The sequence below is a fragment of the Neomonachus schauinslandi genome, chromosome 7 (assembly GCF_002201575.2).
Source record: "Neomonachus schauinslandi chromosome 7, ASM220157v2, whole genome shotgun sequence".
Lineage (NCBI taxonomy): Eukaryota > Metazoa > Chordata > Mammalia > Carnivora > Phocidae > Neomonachus > Neomonachus schauinslandi.
The window spans coordinates 84900097-84918768 of NC_058409.1; the positions used below are offsets into that span (position 1 = coordinate 84900097).

General features: G+C 41.4%; 1 protein-coding gene across 2 annotated transcripts in view; it reads right to left on the reverse strand.

The window, feature by feature from the left end:
- The window catches only part of EPB41L4A (erythrocyte membrane protein band 4.1 like 4A), a 248797-nt gene that overhangs the window by 76967 nt on the left and 153158 nt on the right, over positions 1–18672 (reverse strand). For both annotated transcript variants that reach the window (XM_021701451.1, XM_021701458.1), the window contains exons 7-9: positions 18502–18589; positions 16229–16317; positions 15572–15635 (exon numbers count right to left, since the gene is read on the reverse strand). In XM_021701451.1, the coding sequence (XP_021557126.1) occupies positions 15572–15635; positions 16229–16317; positions 18502–18589 (241 nt within the window). The remainder of the gene's footprint in view (positions 1–15571; positions 15636–16228; positions 16318–18501; positions 18590–18672) is intronic.

The window sequence follows — 18672 nt, forward strand, 5'->3', positions numbered from 1 at the left end:
TTTTCCTTTTCTTTCTTTAATATAAAATATACATACCTGGTATAGATGCCAAAAGTTACCAAAATGGACACACACAGATAACTAAAATCTCCCTCCCACCACTGTTCCTAATCCCCTTCCCCAGACGCAACCACTATTAAGAGGTTTTTTTTTTCTTTATATATATATATGTATATGTGTGTGTGTGTGTGTGTGTATGTATGTACATGTTTTTCAGGTCACTGGATTATCCAAAAATATGATGCACAGGTCGTTTATTTTAAAATGATTTTGCTTGTGATTGCATTGTATCAGGATAAATGATCAAGATAAAGCGAGTACAGGACAGGCTGTGCCCCTGCCACCACCTATCTCAGTATCTACACCCCACCTTCTTGTGCCTTTCAACAACTAGAGCATCCCGTGGGCCAGGACCTACTGGACATTATCACCAACAAGAAATGGTGGCTGGGAAAGACTACTCTGTGACACTGATACTTGTACTAAAATTTTAGCAAATAAGGTGGGATTTGCATACCCAAAAACAAATTTTCAGAAAGTTATTTAATGGCATATAATCTAGATTTCTAAAAATGGAGGAGAAACAAAAAGCATTCAATCTTAAAAATAAAGTAAATCCCCTCGAACTTTTCTTGAGCTGGTTTTCATTTTATTCTTCACATAAGCGTCTATATTCCTTTTCTTTTTAAATAGAGACCCAGCCACAGGATATCCAATATATTTTTTTTAACTACCATCACTTCATGAAAGGAGAAAAGGTATTTAAGAGTCCAACCAGAATTGGGTTTTCTCAAGTTTCCTTGGGTACAAATATATTAAAGGAACAAAAGAGGTTCCCACAGGCCTCCCAATTACTTCTGCCATGTGCAAATGACAAGTATGAACACATTCTCCATTAATATAGGGCTGTAACACCAGCTGCCTGGTTTTTATCCCACTGTTAGCAGGATAATCCAAATACTCAAAGGAGGGTTAACATAAGTAAAAAAGAAACCAAGAATTCTGAATAAATTCCACGCATTTTTGCCACTGACAGTAACCACTGGCATGAATGGGACTGATGCAGCATCACAAAGGTCTCTCTTTCCTACTAAACCTTTTCCAAACAGACACAGACAATTAGCACCTTTCCATTCAGTCATACAAAGGTGAGTAGATACTTAACTTCAGAGGTTCATTCCAACCCACTGCTAAAATACTTTATCCAAGCACCAACTGCTTGCTTTTGGCAAAAACACTCAACTTTTGTCATTTCATGCCAGAAAAAAAGCTATGTTCTGAATCTCTCTTTTTTTTTTAAAGTAGGCTCTACACACAGCATGGAGTGCAATGGAGGGCTTGAACTCACAACCCTGAGATCAAGACCTAAGCTGAGATCAAGAGTCAGACACTTAACTGACCAAGCCACCCAGGTGCCCCCTGAATCCTTTTTTAATACAGGTTTTTATAATATTTTTATTTTAAAAACTGAGCAAGTTTAAATCACCTGTAACTTGAATACCATGTGGGGGTTTCACTGCACCTTGGAGTCCTAGGTAAACGTGGCTCAAACTCCCAGTCCTATCATTTTTGAGAATTCAGGACCCGTATCATATCTATGAATTCCCAACCCAACTCCCTTGGATCTCTTGGTTTCTTTTCCCATCTTTGCTGGCTGTTTCTCTTTGCAAGCTTCAAGAAATAAATTTGTTTCAGCCTGGCTTCTCTGAAGTGTATTGAGATTACTGGAACAGTCCTGGAGGGGCTCACATCCACTATGAGCTACACAGTGCACTCACCCTGGGCCCAGCTGATTCTCACTGCCTCTCCCAAGCCTGACCCTTGTTGGCACAGCCAGTCCATGCTCTACTGGTTCTTCCATTGCTGTCTTGGGAAGCAGCCACAACTGGACAGTGTGCCTTCCCCAGGCTCCCTAGAATTATGGGGTGAACATCTTCTCAATCCTATTATATGTTTGTCCCACCTCCAAGGTCAGAGAAGCAACCTCAGGTACACTGCACTGGTAAATATTTTTAAAAGATTAGAACTTCTAACAAGAGTAAGATGCAGTCATTTCATAAATACTGGAAAGTCCCATAGCAGAGAGGTTTCTGATCATCAGTGATCTACAGAAGCAGAGGAGAGGATAAAAGGAAGTATGAAGATTACAAGTCTAAAGTATGGGGCACCTGGGTGGCTCAGATGCTTAAGCATCTGCCTTCAGCTCAGGTCATGATCTCCAGGTCCTGGGATTGAGTCTCAAGCTGGGCTCCCAGCTCACTGGGGAGTCTGCTTCTCCCTCTCCCCCTACCCCTCCCTCCTGCTCATACTCTGTCTCTCTCTCTCTCCAATGAATAAATAAAATCTTTTTTTAAAAAAAGTCTAAAGTATGGTGGGTTTGTTTACTTTTTAATGTGCATTCTCAACAAGATTTATATCTACCTGGCAATTGTTAACTGACTTTAGGCACTAGGGGGAGAAACAAAATCTTCAGAGGGCTGATAGCACATGACTGCAATAACTAATTACTGATCAAGCAAAGGCCAGCAAGGGGTGGAACTGAAAACAGATACCAAAAAGACAGCCCAAAATGGTGTTTTGAAAAATGCTATCATTATAAATGGTGAGACCGAATGACTAGGGTTTTAAAAGCTGAGCTATGAAAGAAAGTGGGCACAATGTCTGTTTTAGTGACTATCCCCGTGTTTGCCACTGCTCTCTCTTCTGGCCTCCCAAGTTTCAATAAAGAATTCGCTGTGAGCCCTGCCACAAAGCAAACTAACAATCTTCTTATTTGGGAAGGGCATTCTTTCAAGCTTTTTCTTTTCTTTTTCTATTTATTTAAGTAATCTCTACACCCAAAATGGGGCTCGAACTCAAAAACCCTGAGACCAAGAGTCGCATGCTCCCCCAACTGAGCCAGCTAGGCGCTCCCAAGCTTTTTCTTTACATAAGGCTCCCTAAAGAGTCTTTCTTACATTAGAGTCCTCTCATATTGGCATCAGAGAGTGCGGTGGTCAAACTGGGCAGCACCAGATTAAACACTCAGATCTACTCATGTGCGGATGTGCTCTGGCAGTCTCCAAGAGCTGGTAAGGTACTTGCTATTTCCCCGATTTATATGAGCAGAGAACTTCCTTTCAAGGAAGGGACTTTTCAGTACTCTGGATTAGACTATTTCACATGACACATACATACCCCCTACACACACACACACACACACACACACACACAGTTACTTTTTAAAAATTCCTTTTGAGGGCGCCTGGGTAGCTCAGTTGGTTAAGCGACTGCCTTCGGCTCAGGTCATGATCCTGGAGTCCCTGGATCGAGTCCCGCATCGGGCTCCCTGCTCGGCAGGGAGCCTGCTTCTCCCTCTGACCCTCCCCCCCTCATGTGCTCTCTGTCTCTCTCATTCTCTCTGTCTCAAATAAATAAATAAAATCTTTAAAAAATAAATAAAAATAGAAATTCCTTTTGAAATGCATATAATATGGTTTGAATTAAAAATCACTGTGTATTTCAGCAGAGCACTTGGAGAATCAAATTAATTTCATTTCTTGCATATACATTTTACAATAAAAGAACAAAAACAGCAAAAATATTCCAGTACTTTTTTGTCAGCTGTGTGGATGATATTCCAAAATATATACTAAATGTGAAAAACCTTTTTACCTCTTTTACAGCTGAATAGATTGATTGCTTGATGAATAATTGCATGTAACTCTTTCTAGCTCACAGAAACATAAATTATAGCACTGGAAAGGATGTGTTAGATTGTGTGCTTCTCTTCTTTTTCATTTCCTCCCAAAAATTCAGAAAGAGAAACATGAGCCAAAACATCAGAGAATTTTTATATCATGTTTCAGTAAACTTTGAAAACTATTATGTTGAGCTTATTCTGCTTCCTACTTGAAAAAAAGCACGGATGCAAACCCAGGAATCCAGATGGTTGTTTTACTCTATCTTTTCCTCACCTTCTCTTTAGAGAAACCACAGCATTTACCAACATGTTGGCACTTGTCTCTTCTACTTGCAGATTTATTTTTTAAATTTTATTTTATTTAAATTCAATTAATTAACATATAGTACTGTACTGTTAGTTTCACAGGTAGAGTTCAGTGATTCACCAGTTGCATATAATACCCAGTGCTCATTATATCAGGTGTGCTCCCTAATGTCCATCACCCAGTGGCCCCATACCCCCACCCCCTTCCCCTCCAGCAAACCCTCAGTTTGTTTCCTATAGTTAAGAGCCTCTTATGGTTTGTCTCCCTCTCTGATTTTGTCTTAGTTTATTTTTCCCTTCCTTCCCCTATGCTCCTCTGTTTTGTTTCTTAAATTCCACATGAGTGAAATCATATAACTGTCTTTTGCAGATTTATTTTTGTAAAGATAATCTTTATTCCCAGTTTACAAATGTTACAGATTTTTAAATAACAAATGTTATTTAAGCTTCTTAAAATGAAGGCATCTCTGGTAAGACCTACTGATACTCAATTTAAAAATGTTTCATAGCAGAATTTTAAAATTTTTTCCAAATATGTGGTCCATGTGTTTTAATTATAGAGAAAGTCAACAAACATATCAGCAAGTGAAGCAGAGGAAAATGCATGGCCCTGGGAGACCTGCACTCCCCTTCCTGCCTTGGCATAAGCTACTCACCAGCCGAGACTGGTCCAGAACAAGGTGCTCCCTGAGCCCTTCCTGTGCAAAGCTTCAGTAGCTCTGGGTGGCATGAGGCCAAGACAATTCCAATTCAGAGACATAAATCAGGAGCCTATTTTAAGTCCAACTTCAGACTAGGTGCTTTCAACCTCACAACAACCCTGTAAGGCAGATTTTGTCGTTTTCACTTTATAAATAAACACATGCAGGCTAAATGTTGCTCCGTGAATTGTCCAAAGTTAGATAAGTGGGAGGCCTGGACCTAAACCATGCTATTTGACCACATGGCTAGCGTCCACCTCCGAACCCAAGAGATGCCAAACCAAGCTGTTGTGTGGCATCAGGATCCAAATATTACTAACGGAGCCGCACTCAGGAATGCATGGGGGAAAATATTACACCTTAGTTCCGGTGTGCTCATACATGGTGGTGGGGATGCAAAGTGGCAGAAAAACTTGAGATGGAGGGGAAATGGAAATACCTAACAAAGCTATACGTGCACTTACACTTTGGCCATGCAATCCACTCCTGGGAATTCACCCCGAAGATACTCCTTCCACAATATAAAACTACATATGCACAAAGTCACTGGAGGAAAATTTTTAATTGCAAACTACTGAAAACTACCTAAATTGTCTGAGCAGAAGAGGTTGGGTGAGTAAACGATGGTACACATACTCAATGGAGTCCTATGTAGCTGCACAGAAGAACCAGAAAGCTCTCAATGGACTGATACAAAGAGAATTCTAGGAGGTATTACTAGGTGAAAGTGAAACGACGTTCAAAGGCATATAACAGTGTGCTATCTTTTGGGTAAGAAAGAAAGAAAATGTTTTAAATATGTTTATCTGTACAAACAGAAACACGAGAAGGATGAAGCATAAAACATTAAAGTTGGTTCCCTACAAAGAAGGGTAGGGAAACAGAATTGAAAGAATATGGGAATTAGTGATACTTCTCTGTGCCGTTTTTGTACAGTTTTGACTTTTGGAAGCATGTTAATCTTCTACATCTTCAAAAAATAAAATGCCATAAATAAGAATATGAAGGGGACCTAAAGCTGAACCAAGTAAACCTAACCAGATCACAAATGAATACCAAAACCTCAGGAATAAGGAAAGCAGGAAGGAAGGGCCAGCCCAAGTTCATTCTGAACACAGCATTTGACTATATGCCCTCAGTCTTGGCAAGATGGTATATGTGAGTGAAAGAACTACAAACAACTGTCAATTTTCGTGGTTTAGACAAAGCAATTCTGAAACTATTTGAGATATATTTTACAATTGAGCAAATAAGTAAATGTGTTTCTGTTGTTGGGAGCCAAGGTTCTCAGGACATACAAATATGAAATGAGGGAAGGCCAGAAAGAATGCTGTGGGGATGGATGGAAATTGGAGATATGATGTGAACTCGTGATTTCTACAATGAGTATGAGCATGTTTATATGCACACATATGTATTTATGGACTTATAAATGGACACATGCATGTGTGTATTCCTTAGCTCTGTCCACTGAAAAGGCGAAAAATTAAGGTCACCCCAGTAGCAATGACCACACCTAACACCCAGATCTTGACCCGTCCCCTCTGAACAGAACCAGGGCTCATTGGAGAAATGGCTGGTAACAGGGTGGATGTAGGGTAGGTGCAGAGTAGGTACAAGATGCACCTGAAACACCGTATTGTACCAAAAAGGAAGAAAATGACCAACAAAATGATAGGGTTAGGTCAAAAGGGCACAGGAGCCAGATTAAAGGACCTCCCACTGACCACATCTAGGACAACTTGAGTACCAAAATAGTTAGGTACAGTAATGTATTATAAACCACTGGGGGAGGGGGGAGGATTAGTAATTCCATGCTGATAGGATAAATAAAAGAGAGAGAAGGTGTGGCTCTTGCTTACAGTGGAATGCCAAGGGCTGACTGATGGATGTGAGGGGTGTGGAAGAGCTAGAAAATCAGCATTTTACCAGCATCATAGTAAAAAATGAGATCAGGCAAGAATCCTCAATGAATGCTAAGTCTACAGGGAAATTCTGAAGAGGAGCAGGGCATTTGCATTGAATTACGGTATCTCCCCACAGATTACTCATTAACTGTAAAGGAGGAAGAAGAAAAACAATAACTGTTCAGTGGGAAATCTAATCAACATCCTGGCTAGGTGATGAAACTTTGTCTAACCACCAAGAGACATCGGATGGATGATCATCACGTGCCTCCAGATGCGATGCCCTAAGGAGGGCACAACCACTTATGCGGCTTTCCAGCTGAGAACACAGACCCTCAGTCCGTCACAAGAAAACAGACAAACATGAGATGAGAAGCTTTCTATTTTTAAAAAGTGGGGTAGAACTGTATCCTTCCAAAATGTAGGGCGCCCCAATGGCTCAGTCGGTTAAGTGTCCAACTCTTGATTTCAGTTCAGGTCATGATCTCAGGGTTGTGGGATTGAGCCCGGGTCAGGTTCTGCACTGGGCATGGAGCCTGCTTAAGATTCTCTCTCTTCCTCTCCCTCTGCCCCTACCCGCCCCGCCTTGAACACATGCATGTGCTCTCTCTCTCTCTCAAAAAAAAGTCGATGTCATAAAAAACAAAAATGCTACAAAAATGTTTCAGATTAAAGAAGATTAATTGGATTCTATACCAGAGAGGGAAAATACTATAAAGGACATTATTAGGCTAAACAAAACTGCAATGTAGAAAGCAGATGATGGAAGTATTATATCAACATAAACTTGTTAAGCTGATAATTATACTGCGGTTCTATCAGAGAGCATCCCTATTCTTAGGAAATACCCACTGAAGTATTTAGAGATGTGTCACACATGAAAACCCTCAAATCATTCAGAAAAGAATCACGCGCACGCGTGTGTGTGTGTGTGTAGAGAGAGAGAAATGAAAAAGGAAATGCAGTAAAACATTAACAGTGAGTGAATATAAGTGGGTGAATGTACATGACTGTGTTCTTTGCAATATTTTCATTTTTGCCACTTTTTGTAAATTTTGAATTATTTTCATACAAAAAGAATATTTTTAAATCTATAGTTGCACTTACAATGTGAAGGAACCCTTAGCCTACGTGAGCGAGACCTCCCCGGCTTGCTGATAAACAGTGACAACTCCTGGCCACCAGGACTTCCCGTGTACTCTTCTCAAAGAGTTCGGCCAAGTGGATCTAATTACTTGTGGCTAGACTTGCCAGGAACCTTTTGGGTCGACATCCTGTCACGCTGGGTAAGTTTAGGCTGAGGTTAGTTTCATTATGTGTTACACATAAAAGTAATCACAGCCTCATTTTTTTCATTTATTCAACAAATGTACATGCCAATCTCGGGTGGGAAAAGGGGGCCAATCTCTTAGGCCTTTGGCCAACCTCTGGGCCTACTGCTGGGGACTGCACACTCTCCCTGTTGATGAAACCAAGGCATTTGGATATGATCCCAACTCCTCCTGAGTTTTCACGAAAACATTCCATCTGCTACCCATCGGAAGCTGTTTTACCTCCTCACTGGCTCCCAAATCTGCCCACTTCGCTCCATCCTTGTGGTGACTGCCTTCCCATCACCTCCCCTGATCAGCGTGTCTGCCTCCATTCTTACCTCCTCCGTCCTCCATGAGGCAGCCACTCTCCTCACAGTGGGTAAGGCTCAGGGCTGGAGGCATCACGCAGTTTCCCCACCCATGCTCAACTCCCCCAGCCACCACACAGGTAAGAGAGGACCTCTTCCACAACAGGTGAGACTGAACTATGCACTGGGACCATCTCCCCTTCCTCAGGCCTTCTACCTCCACCAGCAGCGGAGAGGAGCAGACACAGAAAACAAACCCTACTCCCTTCAGACATCCACAGCCTCTCCACCTTCATCTGCCTTGAATCCACTGGACCCCATCTACTATGCTCTCTTGAGCTCCGTCACCCAGAAATGATACTCAGCAATTCCCCTAGTTTGTCCCCACACCTCCACACCTCCCACCCCCCCCACCACCCAACTCCTGAAACCCTTCCTTCGTGCCCTCTGGAATTCATGGTCTCTCATCAGTAAAATCCCTTGGCCCCGCAGTCTGCTCTCTCATACTGCCTTCACCCTGGCGTGCCAGAAGAAGCCTGGCTCTCCCCTGAGGACTTTTGGACCATTCTCTCCTCTTTCCCCTACAACTCCCAGCTTGGGATCTCATCAGATTCCATCACCTGCCATCTCTCTGGTGGCTGTCATCCTGAAAGTCCTCTCTTCAAACACCAAAGCTACTGCAGTCAGTCACACCCTCCAATACTACTCTCGTGTTAATTACTGGAAATTTCAATATGTAAATAGAAACAATGCCTCCAACACCCAGACATCTCAGTTCCCTGAACTTCTCAACGCTGTTGTCTTCCTCCCTATCCCAACCACTCACTCCTGTGCTTGCAACCCCACAGCAGAGCTCTCAGCTTTAGCACGACTGACATGTGTCCTGTCTGTTTACAACATGTTGTAAATGTGCAGCAGCACATTCAGCCTCTACCCTCTAGATACCAGGAGCCTCTCTGCCCCGTCCCGCACTGTGACAACCAAAACTGTCTCTTGATGCTGCCAAATAGCCCAGGGGTCGGGGGGTAAGAAGGTGAAAACCCCTGCCTGGTAACTTCCCATTTACAATAGCTGAAGCTCCTCTGTGATCTCAATGCCTAGCACCCAACCCTCTGACCACCCTGTCTCTTCAGCTTACTCCCTCCACTTCTCCACCCCCACCAAGCTTTCAACTCCTCCAACCAGGACCTCCTCCCACCAGACCCCACCCCTCTTTCACAGTTCTCACTCTTTCCTTACCCAGTCTCAATTCCATGATAAACCACGGGATTGGCTCCCCTGCCTCACCTAATTCCCTGGTCCTTCTCTTTGTACTAGTCTCTTCACCAAACCAACTCTCCACTTGCTTCATGTCTGCACCAGCACTACTGAATGTGCATGGAGAAAAGCATACCATGAATGGGCTCATTTTAAATTCAGGACCCTTCGTACTACCAAGCTATCATAGGATATCACCAAACCACATGTGCCTTGTCTATTTTCTCTCTAAAATTACTATTTCATACCTTCTTCTTCCTTCAGATCCCCACCACGTCCTACCCAACTTCAGCCTCAGCTGATGACCTTAATACCTAGTTCCCTCAAAACAGAAAGCAGAACAATCATAAGAAAACTACCCACCTACCCTTATCTACATTCCCATGCTCATCTTCCTGCCTGTTAACCAGAGATGAACTGTCCTGGCCGCCCTCTCAAACCAACCCTTCTATTTATACACCAGCTGTCATCCCCTGTCACCCACTCAAGAATATCGTTCCAGCAATTCTCTCTCCCCCTACCACATCATCAAGTGTTCATCATATATTGGATCATTCTTATCGGAGTATACATATGCTATTATTTTTCCAACTTAAAAAAGAAACCCTCTTGACCTGCTTCCCCTGACAGCCTTCTTCCTATCTGTTCCTCTTTGTGCCAAAACTCCTCAAGAGAGTTGTCTACATTTACCCTCTCCAGTTCCACTCCTCCTATTACCTCTTTTGCTTTTTTTCTTAATTAGCATGCATTGGGGAGGGGGGGTCATCCCCTAATAATGGACTCCTCTCAGGGTGTTTTTCTTTTTTTTTAAGATTATATTTATTTATTTGTTAGAGAGAGAGAACACATGAGCACAAGCAGGGAGAGCCACAGGCAGAGAAAGAGGGAGAAGCAGGCTCCCCACTGAACAAGGAGCCTGATGTGGGGCTCGATCCCAGGACTCTGGGATCCTGACCTGAGCCAAAGGCAGACGCTTAACCAACTAAGCCACCCAGGTGCCCCCCACCCCAGGGTGTTTTTCTTGCATATGAGTGCTACAGTAAGGATATATATGTCCCTTGTGATTCTCCAGGGCGCACAGACCTAAGAATGGAACTGCTGAGATAAAGCTCACTCTTCAATCCACTGAAAATGGTCTTATCAATGACCTCCTACATTCCTAAATTCAGCAGTCAATTCTCAACCCTCTCCTGATTTGACATATCAGCATCATTTGACATAAAATGTGATTTTTAGCTGGCAAAATTGGATACAATCAGTATTCTTCCTACCTCCCTGGTTATTGCTTCCCAGCCTCTTTTTCTGGTTCTTCCTCTTCTTATCTGTACTCATTCTCTTAATGACCTCATGTAGTCTCATAGCTCCGAATACCAGGATATGTCAATGATTATCAAATCTCACTATCCTGCCCAGACTTTGGTTCCAAACTCTGGACTCGTAGAGCCCACTTCTTAAATGTCTCCACCTAGATGTATAACAGATATCTCAAATGCAACATGATAAACATGGGATTCCTGATCTTCCTCCCCAAACCCGCTCAACTCAAAGCCTTTCCCACCCCTCTGGATGGCAGCTCCATTCTTCCTGCCTTTCAGTCCAAACACCTTTAAGTCACCAGGACTCCTCTCTCTCATACCTCCCCACATCCATGAAACCATGTAGCTAAATCCAGAATCCAACAGTTTCTCAACACTTGAAATGTTGCTACCCTGGTCTGAGGGTATCCTCTCTCATCTGGATTTTTTATTTTTATTTATTGATTTATTATTATTATTTTTTTTTAAATATTTTATTTATTTATCTGACAGAGAGAGAGAGAGCACAAGCAGGGTAAGTGGCAGGCAGAGGGAGAAGCAGGCTTCCCGCTGAGCAGGGAGCCCGACGTGGGGCTCGATCCCAGGACCCCGGGATCACGACCTGAGCCAAAGGCAGCCGCTTAACTGACTGAGCCACCCAGGTGCCCCTGATTTATTATTTTTTAAGATTTTAAGTAATCCCTACACCCAACATGGGGCTCAAACTCACAAACTCAAGATCAAGAGTTACCTGATCTACCGACTGAGCCAGCCAGGCACCCCTCGTCTGCATTTCTTAAGTAAGCATTAGTTGCCCAATGAGTGAACAGGCAACAATGTTTACTCTCAAGGAATTCAGTGAAAAGTAACCATTTGATAACAGACTTCTAAAAAATTTAAACCCCTCATAATAAACACATATTCCTAAAACCAAGAGCTAATACTTAAGTGGTGGAATAGTGATATTTTCATTAAAATCAGAAACCAAAGATGCTTTATATTACTCAATCACTTAACACTCTTCTATAAGTTATGACCAACACTATAAAATATGAAACATAAATAACAGAAATGAGGAAATAAATTATTTTTACTTGCAAATGATATAATTATATACCTACAAAAATTTATGAGAATCAAATTAAGAACTCTTGGCTAGCACACAAGAATTCAGCAACATGGCCAGATTTGAGATCAACATAAAACTCCACAGCTTTCACGTCCACCAGCAGAAAACAATTATAAGATACAACAGGAGGGAAAAACTGATCCATGAAATTAAGAAAAAATGGTCAAACCTGTAAAACTAAAACACATTATCAAACACTGTGCAGGCACATATGAATAAATATAATAAAAGGAGAAATGCTTATCATATGATACTAAATATAAAACCTGTATGCAGAACCACACAAGGGATGACATGTATTCATGTGTGTATAAACGTATATTATACATTTGTGCTAAGAGGGCAAAATCTGAAAGGGACGGCACCAAAATAATAATCGTTACCTCTGAATTTTAAAATGTAATTTTCATTTTCTTCTTTATAACATATTTCCCAGATTTTCTAAAATTGTCATGGAAGACCTTTATACTAAAAGTTTTTTACTTTCTGGGAGGTATTACTGAAGTCACAGCACCTATTTTGAAGCTTAAATAATCCATAAAAGTATTTATAATAATTAGCTGCTGAACCTGTCAGAGGAATAAACGTTTACAAAATCATTTTTTAGGGGCGCCTGGGTGGCTCAGTCGTTAAGCGTCTGCCCTTCAGCTCAGGTCATGATCCCGGGGTCCTGGGATTGAGCCCCGCATCGGGCTCCCTGCTCCCCCGGAAGCCTGCTTCTCCCTCTCCCACTCCCCCTGCTTATGTTCCCTCTCTCGCTGTGTTTCTCTCTGTCAAATAAATGAATAAAATCTTTTTTAAAAAAAATCAGTGTTTAATTGCAGACAACTATTTGTTGCTCTCTCAAAAATGAATCACTAAACTCATTAAGGTTATATCTGAGAAAGAGGAGATTGTTACTTTTGGATGCAAAGGAAGAGATACATAGTACATACTAGTACATTCTTTGTATTTATTAAGATATGTTGATGTGGGGGCGCCTGGGTGGCTCAGTTGGTTAAACAACTGCCTTCGGCTCAGGTCATGATCCTGGAGTCCCGGGATCGAGTCCCGCATCGGGCTCCCTGCTCAGCGGGGAGTCTGCTTCTCCCTCTGACCCTCCTCCCTCTCATGCTCTCTGTCTCTCATTCTCTCTCTCTCAAATAAATAAATAAAATCTTTAAAAAAAAAAAAAAAGATATGTTGATGTGTTTTGTTGGACACAGTTAATATTAAAGAGTGGAATTGGACAGTATTAGTGGCATAGCATGACACCAGGAAAAATCTTTTATCTGTAGGACACTGCTGTTCTTTTGGGAACTGAATACCTGAATTTGGTCTTAACAGCATTGAGCATACTGAGTTAAGTCTCTCTGACTGGACCAGCGGAGCAGAAAACCAGAATAAACATTTCAGCCATTTTTCAAGCTATGATTACTGGTCCAGGCAATAGGTTTCAGGGGGCTTTCATATTTAATCTATGATTACAGTTAGGTCTCCATAATAATCAACTTAATTCTACCATTATGTAAATCATTGCCTCACAGAGAGATACCCTGGTGGAGAAAGAAGACATACTGCAAAGCAAGAACACTCAGAAAACGGAGTACTTTGGTTAAATTAATGTCTTATTAAAAAAATAATAATAATCCCTTTGATTCAAGCCTGAATTCAGCACCTTGCAAGAGATTGATGACACCAGGCTAATGACCCAGGAGACAAGAGTGTCTCAGGCGGCCCCCAAACACCACTCCTTTTCCAAGCTGCAGAAGGGACTGAGGCAGAGCTGAGTGTGTAGGAAACTAGGTCACACCATGGAGACTGCCATTAAAAAGTAACATGAAGGGTGCCTGGGTGGCTCAGCTGATTAAGCGTCTGCCTTCGGCTCAGGTCATGATCCCGGGGTCCAGGGATCGAGCCCCACATCGGGCTCCCTGCTCTGCAGGAAGCCTGCTTCTCCCTCTGTGCCTCCCCCCACTCATGCTCTCTCCTTCTCTCTCTCATATATATAAATAAAATCTCTTAAAAAAGAGTAACATGAAAAATACCAATTTTGTTGTTTTGTTTTCTCCTAATAATGAAAAATATAAGAAGCTGAAAGTTCAAGTTAGTTGCAACTTTACCAAATATTTATTCTGAGGCAGAAGACATTTTGAGGCACACTAACGATAACATAAAAGTAGTTGAACAAAGGACGTTGCTCACAAAAATAAGAGGTATAAGGGGGAACATGACCATAAATAATAGCAATGCTTCCATGAAAAGTCTTACTCTTTTATTATAATATTCCTATTAAAAACATGAAACAGTATCTTCAACATGTTGAATAGACCTTACTCCTTGCATTAAGTCTTGTGAAACCAGGGGCAGGAGAGGGAGAAAACCATATAGCCCTACTATCTAATTAGCTGTTCTACTTTTTGGATGATTTTAATTCAATCTTACAGCTCATCTTTTAAGATTGATGCATCTAATCAGGAGTTGAAGAAAATTATAGACTGTTACGAACTACTATAGTAGTTAGATAGTTTGGACTACCATTTTTGTAAAAATCTGGAATTTCCCCTCCTTACAAGTTAAAACTCATTTCAAAATCCAATTTTATCAATAAATGGCAGTCTGTCACAGTTCAGGGAGGGATCATTGCATTTTTTTTTCTCTAGAAATACTAGGTTTTCCGGTTGGACAGTACATAATCTCAGTCCGACAGTTCACTGATCATCCCACAGTGTGAGCGCATGCTGCCGGGAAGATCTCTGCCCGACGCCACGTTCCACCTGCAGTCACTGCCGCTCCTTTCCTGCGTCTCCATGTGGAGATGCGGAAGCGCAGGCTCTACTCACCTCATTTTTACAACAGACATCTCATCAGAAAGTCAATTCAATGCCATCCACTTAGGTTTTTGGTCTACATAAAGTCACTACCAAAGAGACAGAAGGATGGATTCTCGTACATCCTATTTTCACTAATTTATCCCATAAATACAAATTAGAATAACAGCACTTCAAGGGAGCATTATTTTCATAGACAGATAAAAAGGAAGCTTTCACAGCCTTGCCTTTTTGGGCACAGTTTCTTAAAAGCCACCTCTCAAGGCATGAAAGCACCTCCAGGCTCCAACAAATACTATGCCCATTACCCAAACAATCCTGGAGGACACTGCCAAGCTGTAGGGAGAAAGTCAGTATTTCTGCACCCTTGCCTTACACGCTCCTTTAAAAGCCTCCAGAATTTCCCCTCTGGTTTATCTACCATGCTCAACTAAGGAGAGAACAGAAGTATGACTCCCTACAGGTCATTTAATTTACTTTGGGACAAAATTGGGACACTCTTTATCCTATATGTGGGCTGCACTCTTCTGAGGATATGAATCCTACCTTCATAGGTAGTACTTTTAGGCAAATTACTCTAATAATGATAATCACTTCCTATTCTCTCTTGTGCCCTAGAAAGGGTTTTTTTTTCCCCTCTCTTTGCTCAAACTAAAATGACATGTCTCCATAAGCAACTCATTCATTTCTCCTCACTTCCCTTTCCCTCCCTTGAGAAGTTGTGTACGTGAGTCAATTAACCTGGTTCCACGTGGCTGCAGCTGGGGAAACATGGCACTTTTACTTCACAATGTCTTTTAAGTTACCCACGGACAGACAAGACTTCCCGCCTCAGTGAAGCTGAGCGCTCAACAAAAACTTACATCTTTTCCCAGCACTCTGAGTTCAAACTGTGTCTCCTTGAAATGAACCTTTGTAATCCGTGGCCTAAAAAACAAAGCAGACGGTGGCGGTGGTGTAGTTTGTAAGAATTAATCTTTCAGCAATTCAGAGAAGTTCCCAGAGGGAAAAGGCTGGCTCATCACAGCTCCTTCATAGACTGCTACAGTAACTGCTGAGAGCTCCCTATAAGTCATTTGCTCTGGACCCCTTCCTAAACAAAATTCCGTTCTCATTCTCCTGTGCTTCTCTAGTAGATACAGACCAGCTTGGAATCCCCAGGCCCTTGGCCAGTACTGCCTTCCCAGCCACAGTGTAGGGCTACAAGGCAACGCCTCCCTCATTTAGCATTAGAACTCAGAGGAGTCCTGGGCCCACAGCCCACCGGTACACAGTGGAATGGGTAGGAAACCCTACTATACCCAATTTGCATGGACAAGAGAGTCCAGAATCACAGTACCTAAAATTTACACAGAAAATGCATACTAAGATGCACTGGGAGAAAACTTATACCCAGTTTCACTCATTTATTTATCAACCACTGGAAATGTACCTGTTTTCTTTTCACTAACAAAGACCCATAAGCCGAGCACATACACTGTATAATTTTAATACCAACTCTGCCCTCAAGTTATACTTACCAGAAATACTTCCCCACTTGCTTTTTATTCTTGTAGACAACAACACCAACTGGAGTTAATCCTAAGAAATACTCAGATTTGTTTTCCCCCTGCAAAAACAAACATATGCCTATAACTATGAATTTATTCATGTCAAAACCCTTTGTCAAACTGTAGTTGGCCATACAAACATAATTTGTTGCATTAATACTGGGTCTAGTTTTTCAAAAACAGCTTAGAAAGCTAGCTAAGGTATGATAGTACGATTAGTTTTTTTTTTTCAAATTTTTACTGAAAAGTTTTCTTAGTGTATTCATCCTTGTAACTGCAGTTCATCAAAAGAACCTGGGCTACCAATCAGACCCCTGATCAACTCAGCCCACACCGCATCCATAGTGCTGTTCACCCCTGGCTGCACATAAACTGGAATCACCTGTGCAGCTCAATATGCTGGTGCTTGGGTGCTACCAAAACCGGTTAAATCAGAATCTGTAATGAAGGGGCCCAGGTATCAAAATCACATAAATACTCCAGGTGATTCTCCTGTGCAGCGAAGGATTGAGAACCACTGGCTTCTATCACGAGTTCCTTCCCAGGGGCTCATCTTGATCTTATTCTCAGACGTAGATAATCATGAAGCCTTGTTTATCACCACCCTTCTCCAGAAAGTTCAGGCATCTGCCCTAAGGCACACACTTGGATTCTCTGATGTTTCTATCATGCTTCTTCCTACTTCCATTTGTGACTTTAAGACTACTCAAAAAAGTTAAAAATACCATATTTTCTGGTAAAGACTGAAGACCCCTTAATTTCCAGGCAATGATAAATCCTAATTAAGAAAATGAGATTCTGAAATGAAAAAGTCACAGAGCGGGTATGAAGGACAGGCACATGTCTGTATGAATTTTATTTCTACTCTAAGGTCAAATAACAGCCTGCAAAGTCATATTCCCAAGGAACATAAGACAACTGATATGTTTTGGAAGAGCACCAGCTGTTGCCCACTTTCAGTTCTAAAAATTCAATCTTAAAGGAATGTATGGAAGATTCTAATGAATCCAGTTCATTTGCTATAAATTCCTACCATCCACAAACTGTGAATTAGGACAAACATTACACAAATGCAGAAGCATTTTGCAGAAGACTCTCTCTTTACACATTTCCTATAAAATACAGTCCTTAAAAAACTAAAAGCCTGACAAGATTAATGTGGCTAGAAGGGAAAACGGTAATTTTCCACAAAGTTTTAGAGGTGTTCTCAAATGACAGTAGTATAGAGCATTTAATGATATCACGAGATTGGAAGCTAAAATATCCAGGAATTACTACTTCCCCCTAAAATACGTAACTTTTATTACCCTACTAACAGTATACCCAGGGATGTTTCTAACTCTTCACAAATAATGAGATGATTTCTTGTTTTAGGAAACTCTGATGTGCAAAAGACATATTGAGAAATGAATGCATGAATCAGTTATCTGCATTATGGTAAGTATTATCAGGGCTCCTTAAAAATTACATTCCATAATTTAATTGACGTTGTCTATATATAATCTTGAGCAACTCATTTTGTGTAAAGAATAAGGCACCTGGCTCATTCTCTCAAATCATCAAATTTGACTGTTGCTAACTGAACTCTTATAAAATGAAAGGCAACGACATTTCAACCTCACTGGCAAAGAATTATCCATTGAGAGAAATGGCTTCAAGGTTAAGACATGGATTCAGAATATTCAACACAGATTCAGTGTAACTGTTCACCGACTCTATTCGGCAAGTTCTCATCAGCTGCTAAAGAAAATCTGCCAAAATATTTCCATTAATGCAGTGGCAATAACTACAGTGGGGCAGCAGCCCTCATGTTGAAGAACCTGCACATCCACACCTGTCCTGGTGCCAAGGCCTACTTCTCTGGAAAGTGACTTCATGAATATCTTTCAGCCATAAAATCTATTTTTGGAAAATCCTCCTGTTTTCTGTCTAATACAATCAATTATAGACCAGTCTTAAGTGGTTCTGACGTTTAGCTAAGCCCTATGGAGCTGCTATCCAGATTGTGTTTTCAAGCCCAGTTAATTGTTTTCTACACATGGAAACATAATCACAGACTTTTAAGCAAAACTCATTAGGGCTGAATCCATGCAAGAGATTCTGTGTGTTTGAAAAGCACAGATGAGAAAGTATCATCTGCTCGCTAAACAACAGCACTGCAGCTTTCCTCTGGGAGTTTCAGTGACTTTTTAAGAAAAATGTCATCAGCTTAAAATATCTTGTGTTAATTAAATGTTACTCACATAGACAGGATGGAGGTCAACGCCATACATCTCCAGGGATTTGGCAGTCCTCAAGTAATTCAGCTCCGCTTCAGAAGGAGCCTGACCCCTACACCCAGCATAAAAACAAAAAGCCTTACTTTACTAATAGATACTGCACTTGTAGGGAATAAGCCGTCTTCACTTTATTCA